Here is a 21,938-nt window from a genome sequence, read left to right as displayed (position 1 = left end):
AGTTTTAATGACTTTGTGTACTGCAGGGTAGCTTGTGATTTTGCTCCAGGTGGAACTAAAGTCTGATTTAAGAGTTATATATATATATATATATATATATATATATATTAATCAAACATCTTCAAAGTAAGTAAAAGTATGAAGTAGAAGTACAAAGTAGCCTCAACAGAGCAGGCAACATAATTGCAAACTCTTCGCACCCTGGACACTTCCTGGTTGCTCTTCTGCCCTCCGGTAGACGCTACAGGTCAATTCAATCAAGGACAAACCGACTGAAAAACAGTTTCTACCCCAGAGCCATACGAGAACTGAACACCGTCAAACGCTGAACTAGCACACACACAGTAACAATTTGCAACTGCACTACTTTTTAATAGTTGTATTAATTTATTAACTGATCGACATCAGAGATGCCAAATATCATCCCTGTGTTTTTTATATTGTAAACTGTATTTAAATTATGGGCGGGCATGTATAGGTATGGATGTGTGAGCATATGTTTTATTATGTTTATATAGATATATATTTGTTCGTATTATGTGGAAATGCACTGCGAGGATTGCTTCTTAAAATGTCGTTGTACCTGGTGCGATGACAAAGGAATTCTATTCTATTCATAAAATGGAAATACTCAAGTAAAGTACAAGTATCTCCAAATTGTACTAGGCCTACTAGAGTAAATGTACTTAGTTACTTAACACCACTCTGAAATTGTTTCCATACTATTAGAATTGTGTCTCAAACTAATACATTCAATTGCAAAGTATGCTACTCAGATTAATGTGTAGTGACAGTAGTGTCCAGTGAAAACAGTTGTGATACGTTGAGAATGAGTCGCGCTTTCTTCGGTTGTATCCTAAGAGTTAATTATATCTATATGAAATGAAATAAAAAGCTTAGTTTGCTATCGCTAAAGCTTGGTTAAAAAAAGTGATCTGATACATTATTTGTAATTGACATTGCTACTCCGGCTTCTTTTTTGACATATTGGTGCTTTGTAAACCCGGGCATATTATCTATCCAAGATATTAACTATAAAAACTATGAACTACTTTAAGCATTTAATTATTTGTATCTTCTGTCACGTATCAAGTCCAGTCAGTGGCTAACTGTGGATAGAATAAAAATACACAGATACAATAAACAAGTATTTGAACCAAAACAACAACCAAGAGTCAAAAGAAGCAGATATCCAAAAGTTGAAAACAATTTATTTTAAATCACAAAATGTTATAAAATGGACAGATAACTGAAGCAGTGTACCAATGGAATCCCAAAGATAAAACACAGAAAAAAACAATAGGCTGTCTGATAAATCAAAAGTACAATTAAATACACAGGTACAGACAAATGAGTGAGTTAAAGCACTTGGACAGAAAAATCATAGTTCTGTATTTACGTGTGGTATGTATAAGTATATTAACGTACTAGTTTGCTTTTAGTTCCTGCTTAATCTAGTATGTGACACAGATTGAGTTCATGTGTATCCAATCAGTTCGAGCCTCACTGGTCTTTATGATGCTTTGTCAGGACTCAGTTTTAAGTTATGACCATTTAGGAGGACTTTAATCAAGTGGCCTTCACGCTTCCTGTAGATTCTCCCAGTAAATGCATTTTTGTTTTGCCTCCTCTTCCTCATTTGATTCGGGACCTTTCTGGTGGATGAGTGCACCATTATGATTTAAGATTGAACAGCACATATTTCCTGAGACTTAGAGTTCAAATGATTTCCCCTAAGCAGCTGGAAGGATTTGACTGAAGATACTGATCAATGAAAAGGCAGTGATTGAATTCAGTTGCGGGACTGAAATGTTGCTCCAGTCGGTTTGAACTAAACGTTTGTTGAGATTATTTTCTCGTTTGTTTTAGAGGATCTAACCCATCCATTTATCTTTGCATCTAATTATACTTTTGATTGACAGGAGTCCTATCGGAGACATTTGTTGTCTTTCGGGATCTCGGTTGTGCAGTAATGAAAATGCTTTACAAAAAAAACACAGGCTCTAAAATGTTTTCACACAATCCCAAATCTTTCCGCGCGCTTCATTTTCTTTGCCTGTAGGGAAAGAGAAAGACATTAATACACAATATCTATTTCTTGTTTAACTCGTTGCATTGTAGGAAGATATCCCGTCTAACCAGTAACACGCTAATCAAACCTACCTCTACTTCAGGTGAAGCGGGTGAAGCGGCTGTAGCGACTGCAGCAACTGCACCTGTTGAAGCTGCTGTGACCCCGAACCGCTCCTTCCTCTTCTTCAGCTTCTCATCCTCTTCAATCTGAAAAACCCCAACACATTTAGCATCACTTTCCATGCTAAATGTAACAGTTGCAACATGATCATAATGAAGCTCGTCGTCACCTTTTGTGAAACGGAGGAGACGTTCATGCCAAATCGTTCTGCTCTCTTCTTCAGCTGATCAACGTTCACCTTCACGAGACATCAGAAAGGTTTTAATCAACATCGTGTCATTGAGCAGAGGAATTCAAGAAGTGTGTCGGGTAAAGGATGCAACACTTACAGGAGCTTTAGCGGCCGCAACACCGCCTGCTTGGAAGACAAGGAAATACAGTTGTGGGAAACAGTATAAGAAAATACCCCAACAGAAGCTTCACAAGTTAAAACGTGAAATGACTAAACTTTCACGAGGCGTCAACTACACATCTTTTTTGTTTTGGTTCCTTGAGAAGATGACATTCAGTTGAGGAAAAGACGAACCTGCGGTGGGAGCTGGAGCGGACTTCTCCGTGGTTTCACCGAACCTAAACAAAAAGGAGCATCCTTATTTTAACATTGCTAAATACATTTACTAGTTTAAATCCAGTGGACTGATAGCTGCAGTTTGTGGAGGGCATAGACTTTCATTTTGAGTGTAGAGCGTCACATTTCAAGCAGGGCTCGAGCTTAAGGACGTCCCGTCGTCGGAAAAAATAGTGTCGGGGAGGATAACAAATAATTTTGGGACGAGAGTTAAAATAAAAATACCCTGCTAACTCTACTACAAACGGCGATGAAAATGAAACCGACTGCACGTTTTGTGTAGCACACAGTTATTAAACCTCCCTGTCAACATAAACACACACAAAACATTTAGCAACCCCCGAAATACACACACGTAGCTACAGCTGTGCCGCTGGCTGTGTCCGCGAATTCCTGGCCCGCAAAATCGCGGGTCTAGCTATGTAGGCTACTGAGTGTGTGTATTTCGCGGGTTGAGTGATGTACAATGGCATCCCGTGGAGGAATTCTGAAATGTTTTCCGTTACATCACAAAAACGCACAGCAGTACCAGACCCTGGAGCGCCGGCCTCTTTATTTACTTACTCCTCTTCATCCCCTATGGGTAATAAGGCTGAGAAGAGAACCCTCCATCGTATTTAGTCCTTAGCAATATGCTGCGCCTCTCCCTTATCTCCTAATTATTAAAGACAGTGGTAACGTTAAGCTCCGACGTTATCGGACTTTTTTATCGGTACTGGAGACATTTAAAAAATATATGTCATATGTATTATTGCTACATACACATTATATCGCAGTTTTAGTTTCGCCAACTCCGTTTCTAATATGCAATAAGACTACAACATGCGTCTATGATGTATTTCCAATCCAGATGAGATCTCTCTCTCTCCCGTCTGTGTGCGAGGGGGCGGGGCCGTTTGTAAAGGTCTCCTGACTGTGTTACAGACTGTCATCCTGGTTAGTGGTTACTCTGGGTTCTGTCTTCAGGACAGTGTTGGATTGTTTTGTTAATTGGATGGGACTTGATTGGATTCAATATTAGAGTAATTTTCTTGTTTGTGTGTTTGTTTAAATATATTTGGCCTTTGTTTATGTGATTGAATGATTTACTCAAATAAAAAGGTTGATGAATTATCATCTAATGATTTGTATGATGTTTTATTTATGTTAAAGGTCACTTTGAATGATTTTAACTAATGATAATGTAGAAAAACTAACATTTTAAATTCGGGACGGTCCACATTAATTTCGGGACGGCTTAGATTGTATTTCGGGACGGTTCCGGGAGGATGGGGAAAAAAGTTAGTCGAGAGCCCTGGTTTCAAGTATTATGTACTCAGCTTCCAGGAGTGATATTAGCTGACTTTTAAAAAGGGGTGCAGAACATGAAAACATTCCCAAATAAGACATGAAGTTATTTAAAAACAAATAGAGTGCAGGGGGCATTTACTGAGTGCATGCTAGATAGACCCCATGAATGCTTCGCTTCAGTTTTTTGTATTTATTTTTAACACCGTAACTGCTCATAAGCGTTTTCTGTTTAAAGAACATTTTGTTAACCTTGGAGTTTTTAGTAACTGGGTGTTTCTCAATGTCGAGGAAAGCTGCTCCAGAGCCACTATTTCAAGCATACTCATCGAGTGCCACCGAAGGACTGTTCCAATGTCCAGCATACTTGGAACTCTACCGAGCCCGGCGTACCTCGTAGCGAGACATTTTGAGGCTGCATATGTGTAGACTCCAGTCTTAAAATCCCCACAATGCTTTGCGCACGGACCAATTTCCCCAAATCTGTGGCGGGGCCTCTCACATGACGCACTTTTTCCGAATGCCAGGAAGTATTCTTGCCTCGCTACTGAAGCAAGTGACTCCGAAGACATGTGCTACCAAGCAAGCGTACTCGACATTGAGAAACACCCACTGTTACATCCCCTCTAATCTCAAGAAGGACCGTTGTTATTAATACCCGTAAGAATAACGGCCAAATCACAGAAATAGAATAGTAAAAGCCGGAAGCATCCCGTCCTACCTTGCTGCACGGATAGCCTTTTTGCTTTCAGCTGTGGCCGGCAGGTTGAAGCGTTCAGCTCTCTTCTGTAGTCTCTGCTCAACAGAAGGGAAGCGTTTGAATCAGAACACACGCTGCTGCTGCTGATCAATATTTGCATTTTCTCTCTTCTTTCACATGAGTGCTGAAAGTTACCGTGGATAGATTATCTTGGTCTTTAAAGATCAGATATCACTCCCACATGTATTCAAATGTGCAGATTAAAGGCTTGTCATACGTACTTCACCAGTAGATGATGGAGGAACGATTTTCACCACCTTCTTATCTTCAGCTCTGAAGGAAGTGACACAAAGAAGTTAGAGAATAAACATGTATTAGTGGTGATAACTAAAGACTCGTTTTAAACCTGTGTTTATGAGTATGGGGCTAACTATGTCAGACATTTAAATACAAACCCTGATAACTAATAATACCCGAAATGAAGTCATGTCAATGAGATGTATGCATTTTGGGCATAACATTACATTTAAACACCTTCAATTCAAGGTGGAAGACTGTTGTTTAAAGTGCCTTCAAACTGCCTTCAACTGAGTTTAAAGTGGACGCAGCGTTTTCACTCCACAGCAGATCAATTTCAAAAATGAGTGTCCCCATTATGCACTTAGAAGAGAGGGAGGGTTTCTGGTTGTTGAAGCTTAAAATATATTTTAAAGTCAAAACTCCAGCAACACATTGGGGGTATGTGATTTGTGTTTGATGCCCTTAGTCACACACAAAATAGGGTTCAGGTCAAAAAATAATACATACGTTGCATGAAATAACTTTAATATAAAAAGGTTTATTTTCTCTGTTTTGAACTAAATACAAAAATAACGTACGTCTCTTCCTCAGTAGGCTCCTTCTCGCTTTTCAAATCGTCTGCACCATCGACACCATCGACCTTAGTGAATTCCTAAAAAGAAGAAATGTAAACGTTGACAACGACTTCACAAAATAAATTGATCAGATTTTAAAGGGCGAGTGAAAACATCAGCCATCACATTACCTCCGTGTCCTCTGCCAGCACATCGTCGACATCAACATCTTCCTCTGTTGGGATTAAGGGAAGGAGACGTTTAGAACCAGCAGAGAGCAGGAACAACAAATAGTTAAGAGATATCCGTGATATTGATCGGAATAGAAAAGAGATACCACCATGTTAAATAAAAAATGTAGGCAGGCAAATAAAAAATAAAAAATCAAGTCCATGCGTTTCAGATTTCACTCCATCCACCAAGTTAACCAAGTATAAATACCATGTCTAAGTGTGAAGTCTGTCGTCTCACCGTGCTCCTCCAGGTACGCCTGCAGTCGGGCGATGAGCTCTCCTTTGTTTCCCTTGGTGTCCAGACCTCGAGCCTCACACTCCTGCCTCAGTTCAGCAAGCTGAGACAACAAGGGTTACAGCACTTTCATTTGAGTGTGTGCTGATAAGGATGTGTAGTCGCCTGCATGAGACTGCCCATCTCCTCCCTGTCTGATCACAGAGCTATCTAGCCCGACTCATTGGGGGTTTGGAACAGCTTGGCTCTTTTGAAAATTGATTTTCAATTTGCCTGTTGTTATCATTTCTGAGCTGATAATGGTTATTTGTGTTGTATTGCTTTGTAAATCTAGTTTTAAGGTAGTTTGAGAGAACTGTGCAAAGCGGTTATAAAACCTGATTTCACTCCCGCAGAAAATGTAGTTTAGTTTGCATTAAATATCTAAGCTCCTTGTTAAGAAATACCTTTATTTTACCAAACACATCTGGTTTGAAGTTGCTTTCATGTCCTTTAACGAGCTGGGTGGTAACCTGCACAAAGTTTCTTGAAAATATTAAAACAATTGACTTGTTGAAATTAAAGTGATTTGACCAAAAGATTGAAAGCCTGTTCACTTTCCTTCCAAAATTATCCACATGGAGATACCACCAAATGAGAAAAAAGTGTGTAGTTAATAGAGGTTTACTTTAAACACAAGTGTTTATAAGACAAGATCACAACAAAGTCCATTCAGTAGCTATACTGGAAATTCAGTAGACAAATCCCATGAATATTATTCGAATAAGAATTTATTTGGTCAAAGACCACGCAGTAAACATTTGTCCTTGTCATTTTATGCGGCTATTATTTCTATTCTCAATCATGTGTCCTATTATAAATACAGCGGGAGAATTTGAAGTTGTTTTGTGGGATAAACAGTCCAAACCACTAAGAGGAACTCCCTGTAAAACCTGAGTGGACAAAGAAAAACTGATAATACTCACATTTGCGAAGCGGATCCTACGGTATTTTTTGGCATGATTTAAGCATGAAATATTCAATGACTCAATATTGTAATATTCAATATTACTGTGTGAGCATTTTAAGGACTTAGCTTTGCAGTATATCGTTTTTCAGAGAGCTTTTGAAATAGCATCCCAGAGGAGTAGCCATTTAATTTGCCGGCTAATGTTTGGCTAACATGAATTATGACCGTGGGAGGTCAAACATGATGTTGCGAATTTAATTGGGCAGAGATGGCGGGACACTTCACATCCAACCACAGGAGATATATTTCCGTTTCTAAATAAATACCACACCGCTTTGTGTTGATATAAACTAGTTCCCAACAGCTTATTGTTGTCAACGGTGTGTTTGTAGCGTGTCTCGGAGCGGTTTGCTCGGCTAGCTCCGCAGCTGAATGAACAACACGCCGGTTGTTAGCCGGGCACATTTTATACTTCAAAAACCCTATTTATCCGTATCCTTCTTCTCTGGAATTACAACTAAAGATTGTTACAACATATTACTAACTAATAAAAGCACTCAATGTTTGTAATAATTACATATTTATTCTCAGTACCTACCTTAAGTTTCTGGAGCTCTATCACTTCAGCCATCTTTCTTTGTTGATGTACCACTTCCTGGTCACTTCCTCCAATCAGAGTGCAGCGTCTCTCCTTCTGAACCCCTGGGCGCTGACTCACTTTATTTCACAGCGCCATCAGATGGACGGACTGACGAACTGCATGTTGTTGTTTATTAAACAACGTAATCTGCGCTGGGGACGCTGGGGACATGTCCCCACAACTTTTTGGCTAATTGTGTCCCCACCACCACTTTTTGAAAGTTATGGTGTTCTGTATGTTGAGATTTTGCATATGAAGATTGATCAAGTCTACACAAATATGTGCAAATTAAACACAAATATACTGTTGTTATACTTTTAGTTGTCTTCAAACGAGAAAAGGTGCAATATTCATGCACCATACATAGTTACAGTTGTGTAAACAGTACACTAATGATGCCGGGGTCAAATACAGTCAATTGAACGGAAAACTTTCAGGAAAAATAAATACAACAAATATTTGTACCGAAAAAAAGAGGAAAGAAGAGTGCTTAGTCTGCATTTCACCACCTACCTGGGTCTGGCCAGAGCCCCTCATCAACCTGCAGAAGAAGCATGTGGTGTCCAAACTATGGCCTGGGAACCAAATGCGGCCCGCAGACCATTTTGAATCGGCCCTCAGCAAATTCAAAAAGTACAATGGAATATGGCCCACAAATTAAACTTGTGCTTGTCTTATATTTTACTTTTTAAATAAAAATGTAAAAAATACATCACACAGTAGTATTCAGTTAATAAGAACACTTTTCAAATAAATTCAGTCAATTAAAGTTGGAAACATTTTCTAACATATCTTAGTTGAAAAGATAAAAAGCCCAATAACTTATTTACATAACAAGCTTGAAATAGACCCTTCCTATTTCTCCTTATTATAATCAGTCTGAGGCTTCTGTTTTAAGGGATGAGCTGCCAACACTCACAAGAATAATTTACCAACGTTTGATTGAGTTTGCTAACTTTTGTATGTGGCCCTCAGTGATAAACATTTGGACACCCCTGACCTATAGCCTGACGGTCAGGGCCGGGCCTGACCAATTTGCTGCCCTAGGCAAGATTTTAGCTTTTCTTTTTATTTATGGATATTTTACGAATCACTCCCTTTTTAAACTGTATTCTTGTTTATTAATAACAACTTTTTTTTACTATCATATAGTTTTTCATACTACTCTTATTTTTGTATAACTATAATGATCATATAAAGGTGTGCCTTTACCTCACTGAGCTGAGGTTATCAGAGCCTCTCAGTCTTTCAGGAGAGAGCTCAAAGCTCTCCCCCCCGCGGCCACTTACACAGTACATTTCAATGTTAATAAAAGCTGTATACGTTTTTTGGGAGTTTGATTTATTTTAAATGAACACAAATACAAAATTAAAACCTATAATTGCACACTAAAACCATTATTTCCAAAAAAGAACTATTTCACATAAACCTCTGGTTTTTACTGGGGCTTGATTTAGATTTGAGGGGGGGGGGGTGCGCCATAGTTTATGGGCGCTGTACGCAATATAGGCGTGGTTCTGTTAGTATAAGATAATAAGATATACTTTGCTGATCCAAAATCGCGAAATTGTGTTGTTATGAAATCAAAAATAATAATCTTTTTTTCATTACTAACTTCTTTTTTTCTTTTTCTTTTTTCGGCGCCCCCCATAGTTGATGCGCCCTTAGCATTCGCCTATACTGCCTATGCCAAGGGCCGGCCCTGCTGACGGTCACTCGGGCCGTTTCTCAATCGCAAGTAAAACTGCTGCAGAGCAACTATTTCAAGTACTACGTCATCGAGTGGCGCTGAAGGACTGTTTAAATGCATGTTAAATGCCCAGCATTCTGCTCCACTCTATGACGTAGTATACTTGAAATAGTTGCTCTGCAGCATGTGTACTCGCGATTGAGAAATGGCCACAGCTTCAACCGTTATGCTTCAAATATCTCTTCAACTGACTTCAGTTCATCCTCCCTCTTCCTCTTGCTGCTGTCCATATATCCATTGTTGTTATACATTTCTCCCATGAAGCCTTTTTCTAGTGCTTACATCCTGATTGCTGAGTCAACTAAAAAGCAGTTTGGTGTTTGTGGTCATGTGGAATGAGTATTTGTTGCTTGGTTCATGTGTGTAGCATTTTTAATAGCACTGTTTTGAAAATGGCAAACAAGTGAATATGTCAGATGTCTGTGTCTTACTTCGGGAACCGTGTGCAGTGTTTTGCAAAAAGTGCCGAGTTGAACTGCAAACTGGGTGCAGAGCTGAACGTGTGTTTAGAGTTTTGGAGATTTGAGCTGAGGTTTTGCTCTTTGAGTGAGAGTTTAAATGATTATGCTTTATGTGAGATGTGTGTGTGTTAGCAACTGAAACTGTAACGTACTACCTTTACTGGTAGTTCGGAGCTGTCTGCTCCAAAAGTCTGAGGGGACAGGACATATTTTTCAGCTGAAGACTGCTTTTCAAATGTAGAGCAGGTTGTAAGCGAGGCTCCGTTTGTGAATGAGGAAACAGTTCAGAGTGTCTGCTCCTCCTCCTGGAATGAGTCAGAGTTTGATGAGCCCTCCCTCTTCTTCCTGCTCTCAGACACAGCCAGCTCCATTTCCTGGTTCCTCCCCTTTAGATCCACACTGAGGAGGATGGGTGTAACCAAAACGTAAAGTACAAGAGCTGATAGGTCAAATTCACCGCCCACACACATGTTGTTCAGATCACAGCTCATAGTTTCAGCTCTCAGGAAGTGAAACTCACACACTCGCTCCCACTGAGAGGTGAAATGGCGCAGAAAGGAGTTCAGCATGACCGGGAAATCTTATCTTGTTCTATCTGTCTGGATCTACTGAAGGATCCGGTGACGACTACCTGTGGACACAGTTACTGCATGAAGTGTATTAAAGGCTTCTGGGACGGAGAGGATGAGAAGAAGATCCACAGCTGCCCTCAGTGTAGGCAGAGCTTCACACCGAGGCCTGTCCTGCTGAAAAACACCATCATAGCAGCTTTAGTGGAGGAGCTGAAGAAGACTGGACCCCCACCTGCTCCTGCTGACCTCTGCTATGCTGGAGCTGAAGATGTGGCCTGTGATGTCTGCACTGGGAGGAAACTCAGAGCCTGTAAGTCCTGCCTCGTGTGTCTGGCCTCTTATTGTGACAAACACCTCAAGCCTCATTATGAATTACCTGTCTTTAAAAAACACAAGCTGGTGGAGCCCTCCAAGAAGCTCCAGGAGAACATCTGCTCTCGTCATGACGAGGTGAAGAAGATGTTCTGCCGCACTGATCAGCAGTGTATCTGTTATCTCTGCTCTGTGGACGAACACAAAGGCCACGACACGGTGTCAGCTTCAGCAGAGAGGACTGAGAGGCAGAGAGAGCTGGAGGGGAGTCGACTAAACATCCAGCAGAGAATCCAGGACGGAGAGAAGGAGGTGAAGCTGCTTCAGCAGGAGGTGGAGGCCGTCAATGGCTCTGCTGATAAAGCAGTGGAGGAGAGTGAGAAGACGTTCACTGAGCTGATCCGTCTCATGGAGAAAAGAAGCTCTGATGTGAAGCAGCAGCTCAGATCCCAGCAGAAGAGAGAAGTGAGTCGAGTCAGAGAGCTCCAGGAGAAGCTGGAGCAGGAGATGGCTGAGCTGAAGAGGAGAGACGCTGAGCTCAAGCTGCTGTCTCACACAGAGGATCACAACCAGTTTCTGCACAGCTACCCCTCACTGTCAGCCCTCAGTGAAGCTACACACTCCTCCAGCATCAACATCCGTCCTCTGCGCTACTTTGAGGACGTGACGGCGGCCCTGTCAGCAGTCAGAGACAAACTACAGGACGTCCTGAGAGAGGAATGGACCAACGTCTCACCGACTGAAGTGGATGTTTTACCGTCAGCAGCAGAGCCCACCACCAGAGCTGGGTTCTTACAATATTCACAGGAGATCACTCTGGATCCAAACACAGCACACACACAGCTGTTATTATCTGAGGGGAGCAGAAAAGCAACACGCATGAAACAACAACAGTCTTATTCTAGTCACCCAGACAGATTCACTGGATGTTATCAGGTCCTGAGTAGAGAGAGTCTGACTGGACGTTGTTACTGGGAGGTGGAGCGGAGAGGGGGAGGAGTTCGTGTAGCAGTCGCATACAAGAATATCATCAGAGCAGGGAGGTGGGGGGAAAGTCTATTTGGAAACAATGACAAATCTTGGTCTTTAGATTGTGACCAAAACAGTTATTCATTTCGTTACAACAATATCAAAACTCCCATCTCATGTCCTCTGTCCTCCAGAGTTGGAGTGTACCTGGATCACAGAGCAGGTATTCTGTCCTTCTACAGCGTCTCTGAAACCATGACTCTCCTCCACAGAGTCCAGACCACATTCACTCAGCCGCTACATGCTGGAGTTTGGCTTTATTATGTTGGAGACACAGCTGAGTTGTGTAAACTGAAATAGCCTGAAGTCATTTGAGGAACTCTTCTACTTCTTAAACTCATTGAGTCCATCATTGTTGCTGAGAGCTGATTGTTCATGTCTTCACTGCACAGAGATCAGCTGTCAATCAAACATGATGGGATGTGCTTTAACATCTTCTCATGAGTTGTTCTGTATGTTGGAGTTTCTTCAGGCGGTGCTCCTTCCGGTGTCTGTGTAGCCATGGAGGCTGTCACTGCTCAGGAGGATTTCTGTTCACCTCAACTCATATTTCTCTGCATGAAAATGTAAAGTTTGCTCTAAATATGTATTGAATATTTCCATTGATGCATTTATATTGAGTTCTTTCTCTTTGAATGCCTGAGTCTTAAGAGAGAAAGCAGCAGAGCTTCTTTCATTATAGATATTTTATTCTCACTGCTCTGGAAAAAAGAAGATACATTTATAATGACGTGTATTTTCACAGACTAAATGTTATTGTTGTTTCCAAAATCGACTAACAAATAAGATACTTTGATGTTAATAAAATGTGTTTGATCAGAAAATGTCCAGTTCAGTTTTTTTCAGTTGCTAACACACACATCTCACATAAAGCATAATCATTTAAACTCTCACTCAAAGAGCAAAACCTCAGCTCAAATCTCCAAAACTCTAAACACACTTTCAGCTCTGCACCCAGTTTGCAGTTCAACTCGGCACTTTGTGCAAAACACTGCACACGGTTCTCTAAGTAAGACACAGAAATCTGACATTTTCACTTGTTTGCCATTTTCAAAACACTGCCATTAAAAATGCAACACACATGAACCAAGCAACAAATACACATGACCGTAAACACCAAACTGCTTTATTGTTGACTCAGCAATCAGGATGAAAGCACTAGAAAAAGGCTTCATGTGAGAACTCTATAAAACAACAATGGATATATGGACAGCAGCAAGAGGAAGAGAGAGAGGGAGGTTAAGAGGGAGAGGGAGGATGAACTGAAGTCATTTGAATAGATATTTGCAGCATAACGGTTGAAGCTGTTTGACCGTCAGGCTACAAGTGATGCTTCTTCTGCATCTTGATAAAGGAGCTGAGGTCAGACCCAGTGAGGTGGTAAAATGCAGACTAAGTATTTTTCTCTCCTCTGTTTTTTGTAAAAAGATTATTTGTATTTATTTTTCCTCAACATTTTCATTTCCATTTACTGTATTTGACACAGACATCATTTGTGTTCACACAACTATGTGTTGTGCAGGAATGTTGCACCAATTAGTTCGGGAGAAAGAGAAAAGGATAACAACAGTATATTTGTGTTTCTGCACATATTTTTCTAGATTTGAATAATCTTTATATGCAGAATTCTCTACAGACAGATCACCATAAAAGATGAGTGTGCTTTAGATAAAGCACCACAGTGTGTAGTTGGTTGGACAAAGAGTCGTTTACAGGGCCGGCCCTAGACGTTTTGGGGCCCTAAGCGAGCTTTGGCTTGGGGGCCCCTCTCCCTCTAGCGCGATCTCACTACACACAACACGGAACCAACTTTTGTCTTATGATGTTAGTAGAAGCACACATATTGTATAAATAAGCATGTAAACACCGCAGACCTAACCTCCTCTAGGGGGGTCCGGGGATTCCCCCCCCCCCCCCCCCCCCCGGGAAGATATTTTTTTAAATATGGAAGTTAAAAGCATCAATCTGGTGCACTTTGAGAGCAAAAATAAGAGATCTATGGATACATCTCTCAACACCCATCAGTGGCGCCTCCAGAAATGTATCATAGGGGTGGCCAAATGGGGCCACTGAAAATCTTGGGGTGGCCCACCAAAACCAAGAATTGAATCGTTGTAAAAGTATAGACTAGATGAAAACAATGGCAAAGAGAATCACCTACTGATATACTTTGGTTTCTTATTTTACATTTTCTGATACTATTCACCGGAAGTGAATATAATACGGATAGTTAACATTTTACTTTCAAACAACATTTAAAATAACCTTGTTTTGTGTTATGTATACATGTGTTAGGTGATTTTTATTTATTTTTTTATATATGCTAGTTGTTCTTTCCTTTTTAAAAAGACAAACACAGCTTAATTTAAATAAGTTCCTTTATTGTAAGGCACGAAATGTTCAGCATTCTCAATACATACAATACACAACAGCAACACAACATGTTCTTCAGTTATATTATGTCTCTAGGTTATAAATAGTTTTAGACTGAACAAAGCTGTTTGTGTCACACTGGGATCAAAGATGATTGACATGACTTTATTAAATCAAGTTTTAAAACATGAATATTTTATTTCAACAGGACCCAAAAACACAAGGGGTATACAATGGTAAATACATACTGTGATGGAACACAAAAACACCATCTATTATTGACCTTTATAGCTAATTCAAAACATTATAAATGATACAAAACACCACCTTTTAGTATTAGACAGAAAATAGGTGACGAGACATATTTCTATTTTTTTTAGATTAGGCCACTGTGGTGAGAGTAATACATATAGCTTGTATTCCATTTGTTTTGAAAATGTATATTTATACTTTATAAACAAACTGGTTACCCTTTTTTGAAATTAGCATACAGAACATTATGAAAACAAACTTGACTAATGGTCGGCTCATAACCTCAGAACACAGAAGAGGAAAAACTGCATAGATTCTCGTTTCATTTTGAAGGAGCTGCAGACCTAAAGTGTGTCGAACACTTAAATGATTAAAAAGATCACAATCACATTAATAAAACTGTACCTAGGTTTTAGTTTCACTTTTACAACACAGAGTTCCACATGTACTTTCTCGCATGTATGGCCATCTCCTCACTAGCCCTATGCTGCTGCTCCCCTGCCAGCTCTGTCTCTCCTTTACTCATCTTCTTCTTCAAATAAGAAGAGATGTCTGTTGAGTTTCTCTTCATTTTCTGCAAATTGATATTACACACAGCAGTGATTAATAGTAGCCTACGCATTACACCAGCCCAGCATACCAACATCAGCTAACGTTAGCAAGCTAAACTAACGCTAACTAGGATAGCCGCCAAAGTGTGTTTACAGACGAATTATACCTGGAGTCAAGCCAGCCTTTACTGAGCCCGAGCCTGTTTTCCAGGTCTTCCAGCGTTTTTCTCGTTTTAATGCCATTGAACACACATTTTGATCAGAATAACAGCTAAAGGTAAGCATATCTCCGTTTTTTGCTACCTAAAGCTAACACACTAAAGCCTAACGTGTTGTGGGGCTTAACAGGCAACGAACGTATACGACTTACCTTCTAGAAGTCTGGTGGATTTTTGTCAAGTCAGTAGAAAGAAACGTTTTGCTGCAACCTGGCACTGCTGCTGTCTGTGCGAGTATCAGAGTGGTGCGCCGAGTATCAGAGTGTTACCATGGTAGCAGAGGGAGAGGGAGGGGCTGCAGTATGAGCGTTGGAAGCTCAAATCAAGCGACTCGCTGGCTGTGTATTTGTTGTTAAATATCAGATAAACTACTACGCATACGTGACTGGCGAGGCGGTGTGTGTGGTGGGGGGGCCAGTGGGGGGGGCCAACAAATATATCAGGGTGGCCATGGCCCCCCCTGCCCCCCCCCCCTGCTGGCGCCACTGACACCCATATGAAACAGAACTGTAAACAGATGTTTCTTTATGGATATTTTAAAAATCACTCCCCTTTAAAACTGTATTCTTGTTTTGTCATATAGTATTTCATATCTGTTTTTCATTTATTCTCTCTGGCTGTCCATCTCATAAAGTTCACATAGAAACTAGCTGTCAATAGGAATATCATTCAGAAGAATTATAATTTCATGCAAAAATCTGTCACAAAAAGAGGTTGCACATTTAAATGCAGGTGTTGTTATGGCAACGTCAGTGGCCAAACAGCCACATTTACTGCTGCAAATACGTTCAAACATCCCGTCGACACGTAAATTAGTGGCAACTATGTCACCATTTCAGCTGACTTTTTCTCAGAAATACTGTCACATAACATCCATATATTTCAGTGCTAGGTTGATGCTTAGCTAAGCTAACTATGAAACACTTTAACTGACAGGACTCCGGATCAACTGTGTACTGTAAGGTAGCTTCTAGCTTCATGTCGAACAGTAAGTCAACATTTCCCAGAGAGCTTCCTTTGAAATCACCAGGTAACGCTAAAAAACACAACATTTAGATTGTATGACAAAGTGTTTATTTAATATATCTGGCTAGCTATAGCTACTTGCTAACGCTTTAGCTTACCCCAAGATTCAAAGTAACGTCAACGTAGCTGTAATTTATGCTTTGCTTACATGTCCGCATAACTTGGAAGTTTACTGACATTTACACATTTTGTTTACCTGGCTCAAGTGGTGGCTCTGGGGTTGTTGTGTGAGCCACCACTTGAGCATTTTCGTCTTTTTTAAGAAATGTTTTTCTTATGTCCATCTTCAAAAACTCTGAGTCCGACTGACAGTTTATACATTGTCACAGCTCATAGGATAGGTAAGTAAGTAAGTACAACTTTATTTATAGAGCACCCTTCTCAACACGGATGTACAAAGTGCTTTACAGTACAGTACACAGGACACAATTCAAAGTACAACTATAAAATGTAGAATAAAAGGCATAAAACAGCAGCAGGTAATACATAGGATAAAACATAGGATAAAACATAGGATAAAACACCAATAAAAGACAGCTACTAACTCACCTCCTCTGACGACCCAAAGGCCTGTCGGAAAAGGTGGGTCTTTAACTGCCCCTTAAAAATCTCTATTGAGGCAGAGGTTTTTATTATCTGGGGGAGTTTGTTCCAAAGCCTTGGGGCCACCACCTCAAAGGCACGGTCCCCCTTAGTCTTTAGCCTGCATGGTTCGGGGCACCCTTAGGAGGCCTTGCTCAGAGGACCTCAGCGCCCGGGTTGTGATGTGAGGGTGGATCAGGTCATTGATGTAGGCTGGGACTTGGCCATGGACAGCTCCATATGTGAAGACCAATACTTTGAATTTGGTTCTGAGATGGACAGGGAGCCAGTGCAGGGCAGAAAGAATCGGAGTGATGTGGCATGTTTTTTTGGACCGAGTGAGTAATCTGGCTACAGCATTTTGGACCTGTTGTAACCGGTTTTGTTGAGGCAGGAGAACAGAGCATTACAATAATCAAGCCGGGATGAAATGAAGGCATGGATAGCCATCTCCATTTCTGCGTTGGATAGAACCCCCCTGAGCTTGGCAATGTTCCTGAGATGGAAAAAACAGGTACGGGTCAGAAGTTTTATGTGTTTGTCTAGTAGCATAGACTGATCGAAAATTACACCACGTTTTTTTTATGTTTGCCCTTATGTTACCACTGAATGAACTCAGGTGGCTTGCTACCTTGAGGCGATGTTATCAGCCGCTGAGATAGGTACCTGTCAGCCAATAAGACAGATGTTTATTTCCATTCAACTCTCTGGTTGGTCTGGTGTCTTGCCTCTGTTGCATTCACTTAACAAGGGAAATGACATTCCTGCCGTCCTCTCTAGTGTCATGATGAGGTTCAGGTAAAGCACGGTTAATGTATTATATTATTGACTCAATAATATAATACATGACTTTGAGAGTAGGCAATCTAGGCATATTAACAAAATTAATTAAACATACTTATCACGGCGACCGTGTACTGAGATCATTTCTTTTTTTTCATCTTTTTTTGTTGTTGCTAGGGGGCCCTTAGTGGCTGAGGGGCCCTAAGCGGCCGCTTATGTCGCTTAATGGGTCGGGCCGGCTCTGGTTGTGTACTATAAGTGAAGTGTGTGCCATTTGGTGCGGAAGTTTGGTTTTGGTAAGTGTTTATGTAGTTCTGGGAGCAGTGCTTCATTTTGCAAGATGTATGAGGTGTTTTGCACTTTGGGTGTGTGGTTTTGTGAATTGTGTTTAGGGTTTTGACAAAATTAGCAAAACATTTGTTTTAGCAATTTAAAAAAACTGTAACTCTTCAACTGATTTATGTTCATCCTCCCTCTCTCTCTTATCCTCCCTCTTCCTCTTGCTGCTGTCCATATATGCATTGTTGTCCTGTCTCTGCGGTCCTGCCTTGGGTCTCGTCATGCTGCTTCCCTGATGGCTCCCACAGGATTGTAGCTGACATCCTCGTGGATTCATCTTCTTATTACAGACACATGCATTTCCTAACATTCGGTCTATATGCTGTAAAATGTATTATCTCTTGGATTTACACACGGCATCTATTGCACGTCTGTCCGTCCTGGGAGAGGGATCCCTCCTCTGTTGCTCTCCCTGAGGTTTCTCCCATGTTCCCCTTAAACTGTGGGTTTTCTCTGGAAGTTTTTCCTTGTACAATGTGAGGGTCTAAGGACAGAGGGTGTCGTTTTTCTCATACTGATATTCTGAACAATCTGTGCTGTTGTATTTGCTGTAAAGTGTCTCTACTGTAGGCTATTTTTATTTTATGTACAGCACTTTGGCTCGACCAAAAATCGTTTATAAATGTGTTATATAAATAAAACTTGATTTGATTTGATTTGTTGTTGTAAAAAGTTCTCACAAGAAGCCTTTTTCTAGTGCTTCCTGATTGCTGAGTCAACAAAAAAGCAGTTTGGTGTTTACGGTCATGTGGCATGTGTATTTGTTGCTTGGTTCATGTGTGTAGCATTTTTAATGGCAGTCTTTTGAAAATGGCAAACAAGTGAATATGTCAGATGTCTGTGTCTTACTTCGGGAACCGTGTGCAGTGTTTTGCAAAAAGTGCCAAGTTGAACTGCAAACTGGGTGCAGAGCTGAACGTGTGTTTAGAGTTTTGGAGATTTGAGCTGAGGTTTTGCTCTTTGAGTGAGAGTTTAAATGATTATGCTTTATGTGAGATGTGTGTGTTAGCAACTGAAACTGGAACGTACTATCTATACTAGTAGTTCGGAGCTGTCTGCTCCAAAAGTCTGAGGGGACAGGACATATTTTTCAGCTGAAGACTGTTTTCAAATGAAAAGCAGGTTGTAAGCGAGGCTCCGTTTGTGAATGAGGAAACAGTTCAGAGTGTCTGCTCCTCCTGGAATGTGTCAGAGCTTGATGAGCCCTCCCTCTTCTTCCTGCTCTCAGACACAGCCAGCTCCACTCTGTATGTCCTGGTTCCTCCCCTTTAGATCCACACTGAGGAGGATGGGTGCAACCAAAACTTAAAGTACAAGAGCTGATAGGCCAAATTCACCGCCCACACACATATTGTTCAGATCACAGCTCATAGTTTCAGCTCTCAGGAAGTGAAACTCACACACTCGCTCCCACTGAGAGGTGAAATGGCGCAGAAAGGAGTTCAGCTGGACCGGGAAACCTTATCTTGTCCGATCTGTCTGGATCTACTGAAGGATCCGGTGACGACTACCTGTGGACACAGCTACTGCATGAAGTGTATTAAAGGCTTCTGGGACGGAGAGGATGAGAAGAAGATCCACAGCTGCCCTCAGTGTAGGCAGAGCTTCACACCGAGGCCTGTCCTGCTGAAAAACACCATGTTAGCAGCTTTAGTGGAGGAGCTGAAGAAGACTGGACTCCCACCTGCTCCTGCTGACCTCTACTATGCTGGAGCTGAAGATGTGGCCTGTGATGTCTGCACTGGGAGGAAACTCAGAGCCTGTAAGTCCTGCCTCGTGTGTCTGGCCTCTTATTGTGACAAACACCTCCAGCCTCATTATGAATTACCTGTCTTTAAAAAACACAAGCTGGTGGAGCCCTCCAAGAAGCTCCAGGAGAACATCTGCTCTCGTCACGACGAGGTGAAGAAACTGTTCTGCCGCACTGATCAGCAGTGTATCTGTTATCTCTGCTCTGTGGACGAACACAAAGGCCACGACACGGTGTCAGCTGCAGCAGAGAGGACTGAGAGGCAGAGAGAGCTGGAGTGGAGTCGACTAAACATCCAGCAGAGAATCCAGGACAGAGAGAAGGAGGTGAAGCTGCTTCAGCAGGAGGTGGAGGCTGTCAATGGCTCTGCTGATAAAGCAGTGGAGGACAGTGAGAAGACGTTCACTGAGCTGATCCGTCTCATGGAGAAGAGAAGCTCTGATGTGAAGCAGCAGCTCAGATCCCAGCAGAAGAGAGAAGTGAGTCGAGTCAGAGAGCTCCAGGAGAAGCTGGAGCAGGAGATGGCTGAGCTGAAGAGGAGAGACGCTGAGCTCAAGCTGCTGTCTCACACAGAGGATGACACCCAGTTTCTGCACAGCTACCCCTCACTGTCAGCCCTCAGTGAAGCTACACACTCCTCCAGCATCAACATCCGTCCTCTGAGCTACTTTGAGGACGTGACGGCGGCCCTGTCAGCAGTCAGAGACAAACTACAGGACGTCCTGAGAGAGGAATGGACCAACGTCTCACCGACTGAAGTGGATGTTTTACTGCCAGCAGCAGAGCCCACCACCAGAGCTGGGTTCTTAAAACATTCACAGGGAATCACACTGGATCCAAACACAGCAAACACACAGCTGTTATTATCTGAGGGGAGCAGAAAAGCAACATTCATGAAACAACAACAGTTTTATTCTCGTCACCCAGACAGATTCACTGTTTATCCTCAGGTCCTGAGTAGAGAGAGTCTGACTGGACGTTGTTACTGGGAGGTGGAGTGGAGAGGGGGAGAAGTTGATGTAGCAGTCGCATACAAGAATATCATCAGAGCAGGGTGGTGGGGGCAAAGTTTATTTGGAGACAATGACAAATCTTGGTCTTTAGATTGTAACCAAAACAGTTATTCATTTCGTTACAACAATATCAAAACTCCCATCTCATGTCCTCTGTCCTCCAGAGTTGGAGTGTACCTGGATCACAGAGCAGGTATTCTGTCCTTCTACAGCGTCTCTGAAACCATGACTCTCCTCCACAGAGTCCAGACCACATTCACTCAGCCGCTACATGCTGGAGTTTGGCTTTATTATGTTGGAGACACAGCTGAGTTGTGTAAACTGAAATAGCCTGAAGTCATTTGAGGAACTCTTCTACTTCTTAAACTCATTGAGTCCATCATTGTTGCTGAGAGCTGATTGTTCATGTCTTCACTGCACAGAGATCAGCTGTCAATCAAACATGATGGGATGTGCTTTAACATCTTCTCATGAGTTGTTCTGTATGTTGGAGTTTCTTCAGGCGGTGCTCCTTCCTGTGTCTGTGTAGCCATGGAGGCTGTCACTGCTCAGGAGGATTTCTGTTCACCTCAACTCATATTTCTCTGCATGAAAATGTAAAGTTTGCTCTAAATATGTATTGAATATTTCCATTGATGCATTTATATTGAGTTATTTCTCTTTGAATGCCTGAGTCTTAAGAGAGAAAGCAGCAGAGCTTCTTTCATTGTAGATATTTTATTCTCACTGCTCTGGAAAAAAGAAGATACATTTATAATGACGTGTATTTTCACAGACTAAATGTTATTGTTGTTTCCAAACTCGACTAACAAATGAGGAATTTTGATGTTAATAAAATGTGTTTGATCAGAAAATGTCCAGTTCAGTTTTTTTCAGTTGCTAACACACACATCTCACATAAAGCATAATTATTTAATCTCTCACTCAAAGAGCAAAACCTCAGCTCAAATCTCCAAAACTCTAAACACACTTTCAGCTCTGCACCCAGTTTGCAGTTCAACTCGGCACTTTGTGCAAAACACTGCACACGGTTCTCTAAGTAAGACACAGAAATCTGATATATTCACTTGTTTGCCATTTTCAAAACACTGCCATTAAAAATGCTACACACATGAACCAAGCAACAAATACACATGACCGTAAACACCAAACTGCTTTATTGTTGACTCAGCAATCAGGAAGCACTAGAAAAAGGCTTCATGTAAGAACTCTATAAAAACAACAACAATGGATATATGGGCACAGCAAGAGGAAGAGAGAGAGGGAG

At 41.4% G+C, this 21,938-nt stretch overlaps 4 protein-coding genes across 10 annotated transcripts in view; 3 read left to right on the top strand and 1 right to left on the bottom strand.

The window, feature by feature from the left end:
• Window positions 1-1,191: 1,191 nt before the first annotated feature.
• On the bottom strand, window positions 1,192-7,756 carry sarnp (SAP domain containing ribonucleoprotein). 7 transcript variants are annotated; one of them, XM_034202622.1, is made up of 12 exons: window positions 7,619-7,682; window positions 6,518-6,583; window positions 6,045-6,174; window positions 5,795-5,838; window positions 5,628-5,701; window positions 5,031-5,082; window positions 4,771-4,844; window positions 2,721-2,764; window positions 2,524-2,549; window positions 2,364-2,432; window positions 2,164-2,280; window positions 1,192-2,056 (listed from the first exon to the last, which is right to left on the bottom strand). In XM_034202622.1, exons 1-12 carry the CDS (start codon window positions 7,649-7,651, stop codon window positions 2,015-2,017), a joined length of 771 nt encoding a protein of 256 aa, XP_034058513.1. In that variant the 5' UTR covers window positions 7,652-7,682; the 3' UTR covers window positions 1,192-2,014. The 7 variants fall into 7 exon arrangements, with proteins under 7 accessions (XP_034058513.1, XP_034058512.1, XP_034058514.1 ...); XM_034202621.1 differs by having other exon boundaries at window positions 2,524-2,552; window positions 7,619-7,680; XM_034202623.1 differs by having other exon boundaries at window positions 2,524-2,552; window positions 6,075-6,174; window positions 7,619-7,678.
• A 2,584-nt stretch (window positions 7,757-10,340) lies between these two features.
• LOC117537395 (tripartite motif-containing protein 16-like) lies at window positions 10,341-12,608 on the top strand. Its single transcript, XM_034202598.1, has one exon. The coding sequence runs from the start codon at window positions 10,417-10,419 to the stop codon at window positions 12,082-12,084; it is 1,668 nt and encodes a 555-aa protein (XP_034058489.1). The 5' UTR covers window positions 10,341-10,416; the 3' UTR covers window positions 12,085-12,608.
• Window positions 12,609-19,322: 6,714 nt separating this feature from the next.
• Window positions 19,323-21,482, top strand: LOC117537396 (tripartite motif-containing protein 16-like). The gene has a single exon (XM_034202599.1). It carries the CDS (start codon window positions 19,334-19,336, stop codon window positions 20,999-21,001), a length of 1,668 nt encoding a protein of 555 aa, XP_034058490.1. The 5' UTR covers window positions 19,323-19,333; the 3' UTR covers window positions 21,002-21,482.
• A 322-nt stretch (window positions 21,483-21,804) lies between these two features.
• Window positions 21,805-21,938, top strand: part of LOC117537391 (tripartite motif-containing protein 16-like) — a 1,825-nt gene continuing 1,691 nt past the window's right edge. Inside the window, exon 1 of the mRNA XM_034202595.1 lies at window positions 21,805-21,810. Coding sequence (XP_034058486.1) covers window positions 21,805-21,810 — 6 coding nt within the window. The remainder of the gene's footprint in view (window positions 21,811-21,938) is intronic.

The sequence above is a fragment of the Gymnodraco acuticeps genome, unplaced genomic scaffold (genome assembly GCF_902827175.1).
Source record: "Gymnodraco acuticeps unplaced genomic scaffold, fGymAcu1.1, whole genome shotgun sequence".
Taxonomy (NCBI): Eukaryota; Metazoa; Chordata; class Actinopteri; order Perciformes; family Bathydraconidae; genus Gymnodraco; species Gymnodraco acuticeps.
The sequence above is the reverse complement of the archived record's forward strand: the minus strand, read 5'-3'. Positions and strand labels throughout refer to the sequence as shown.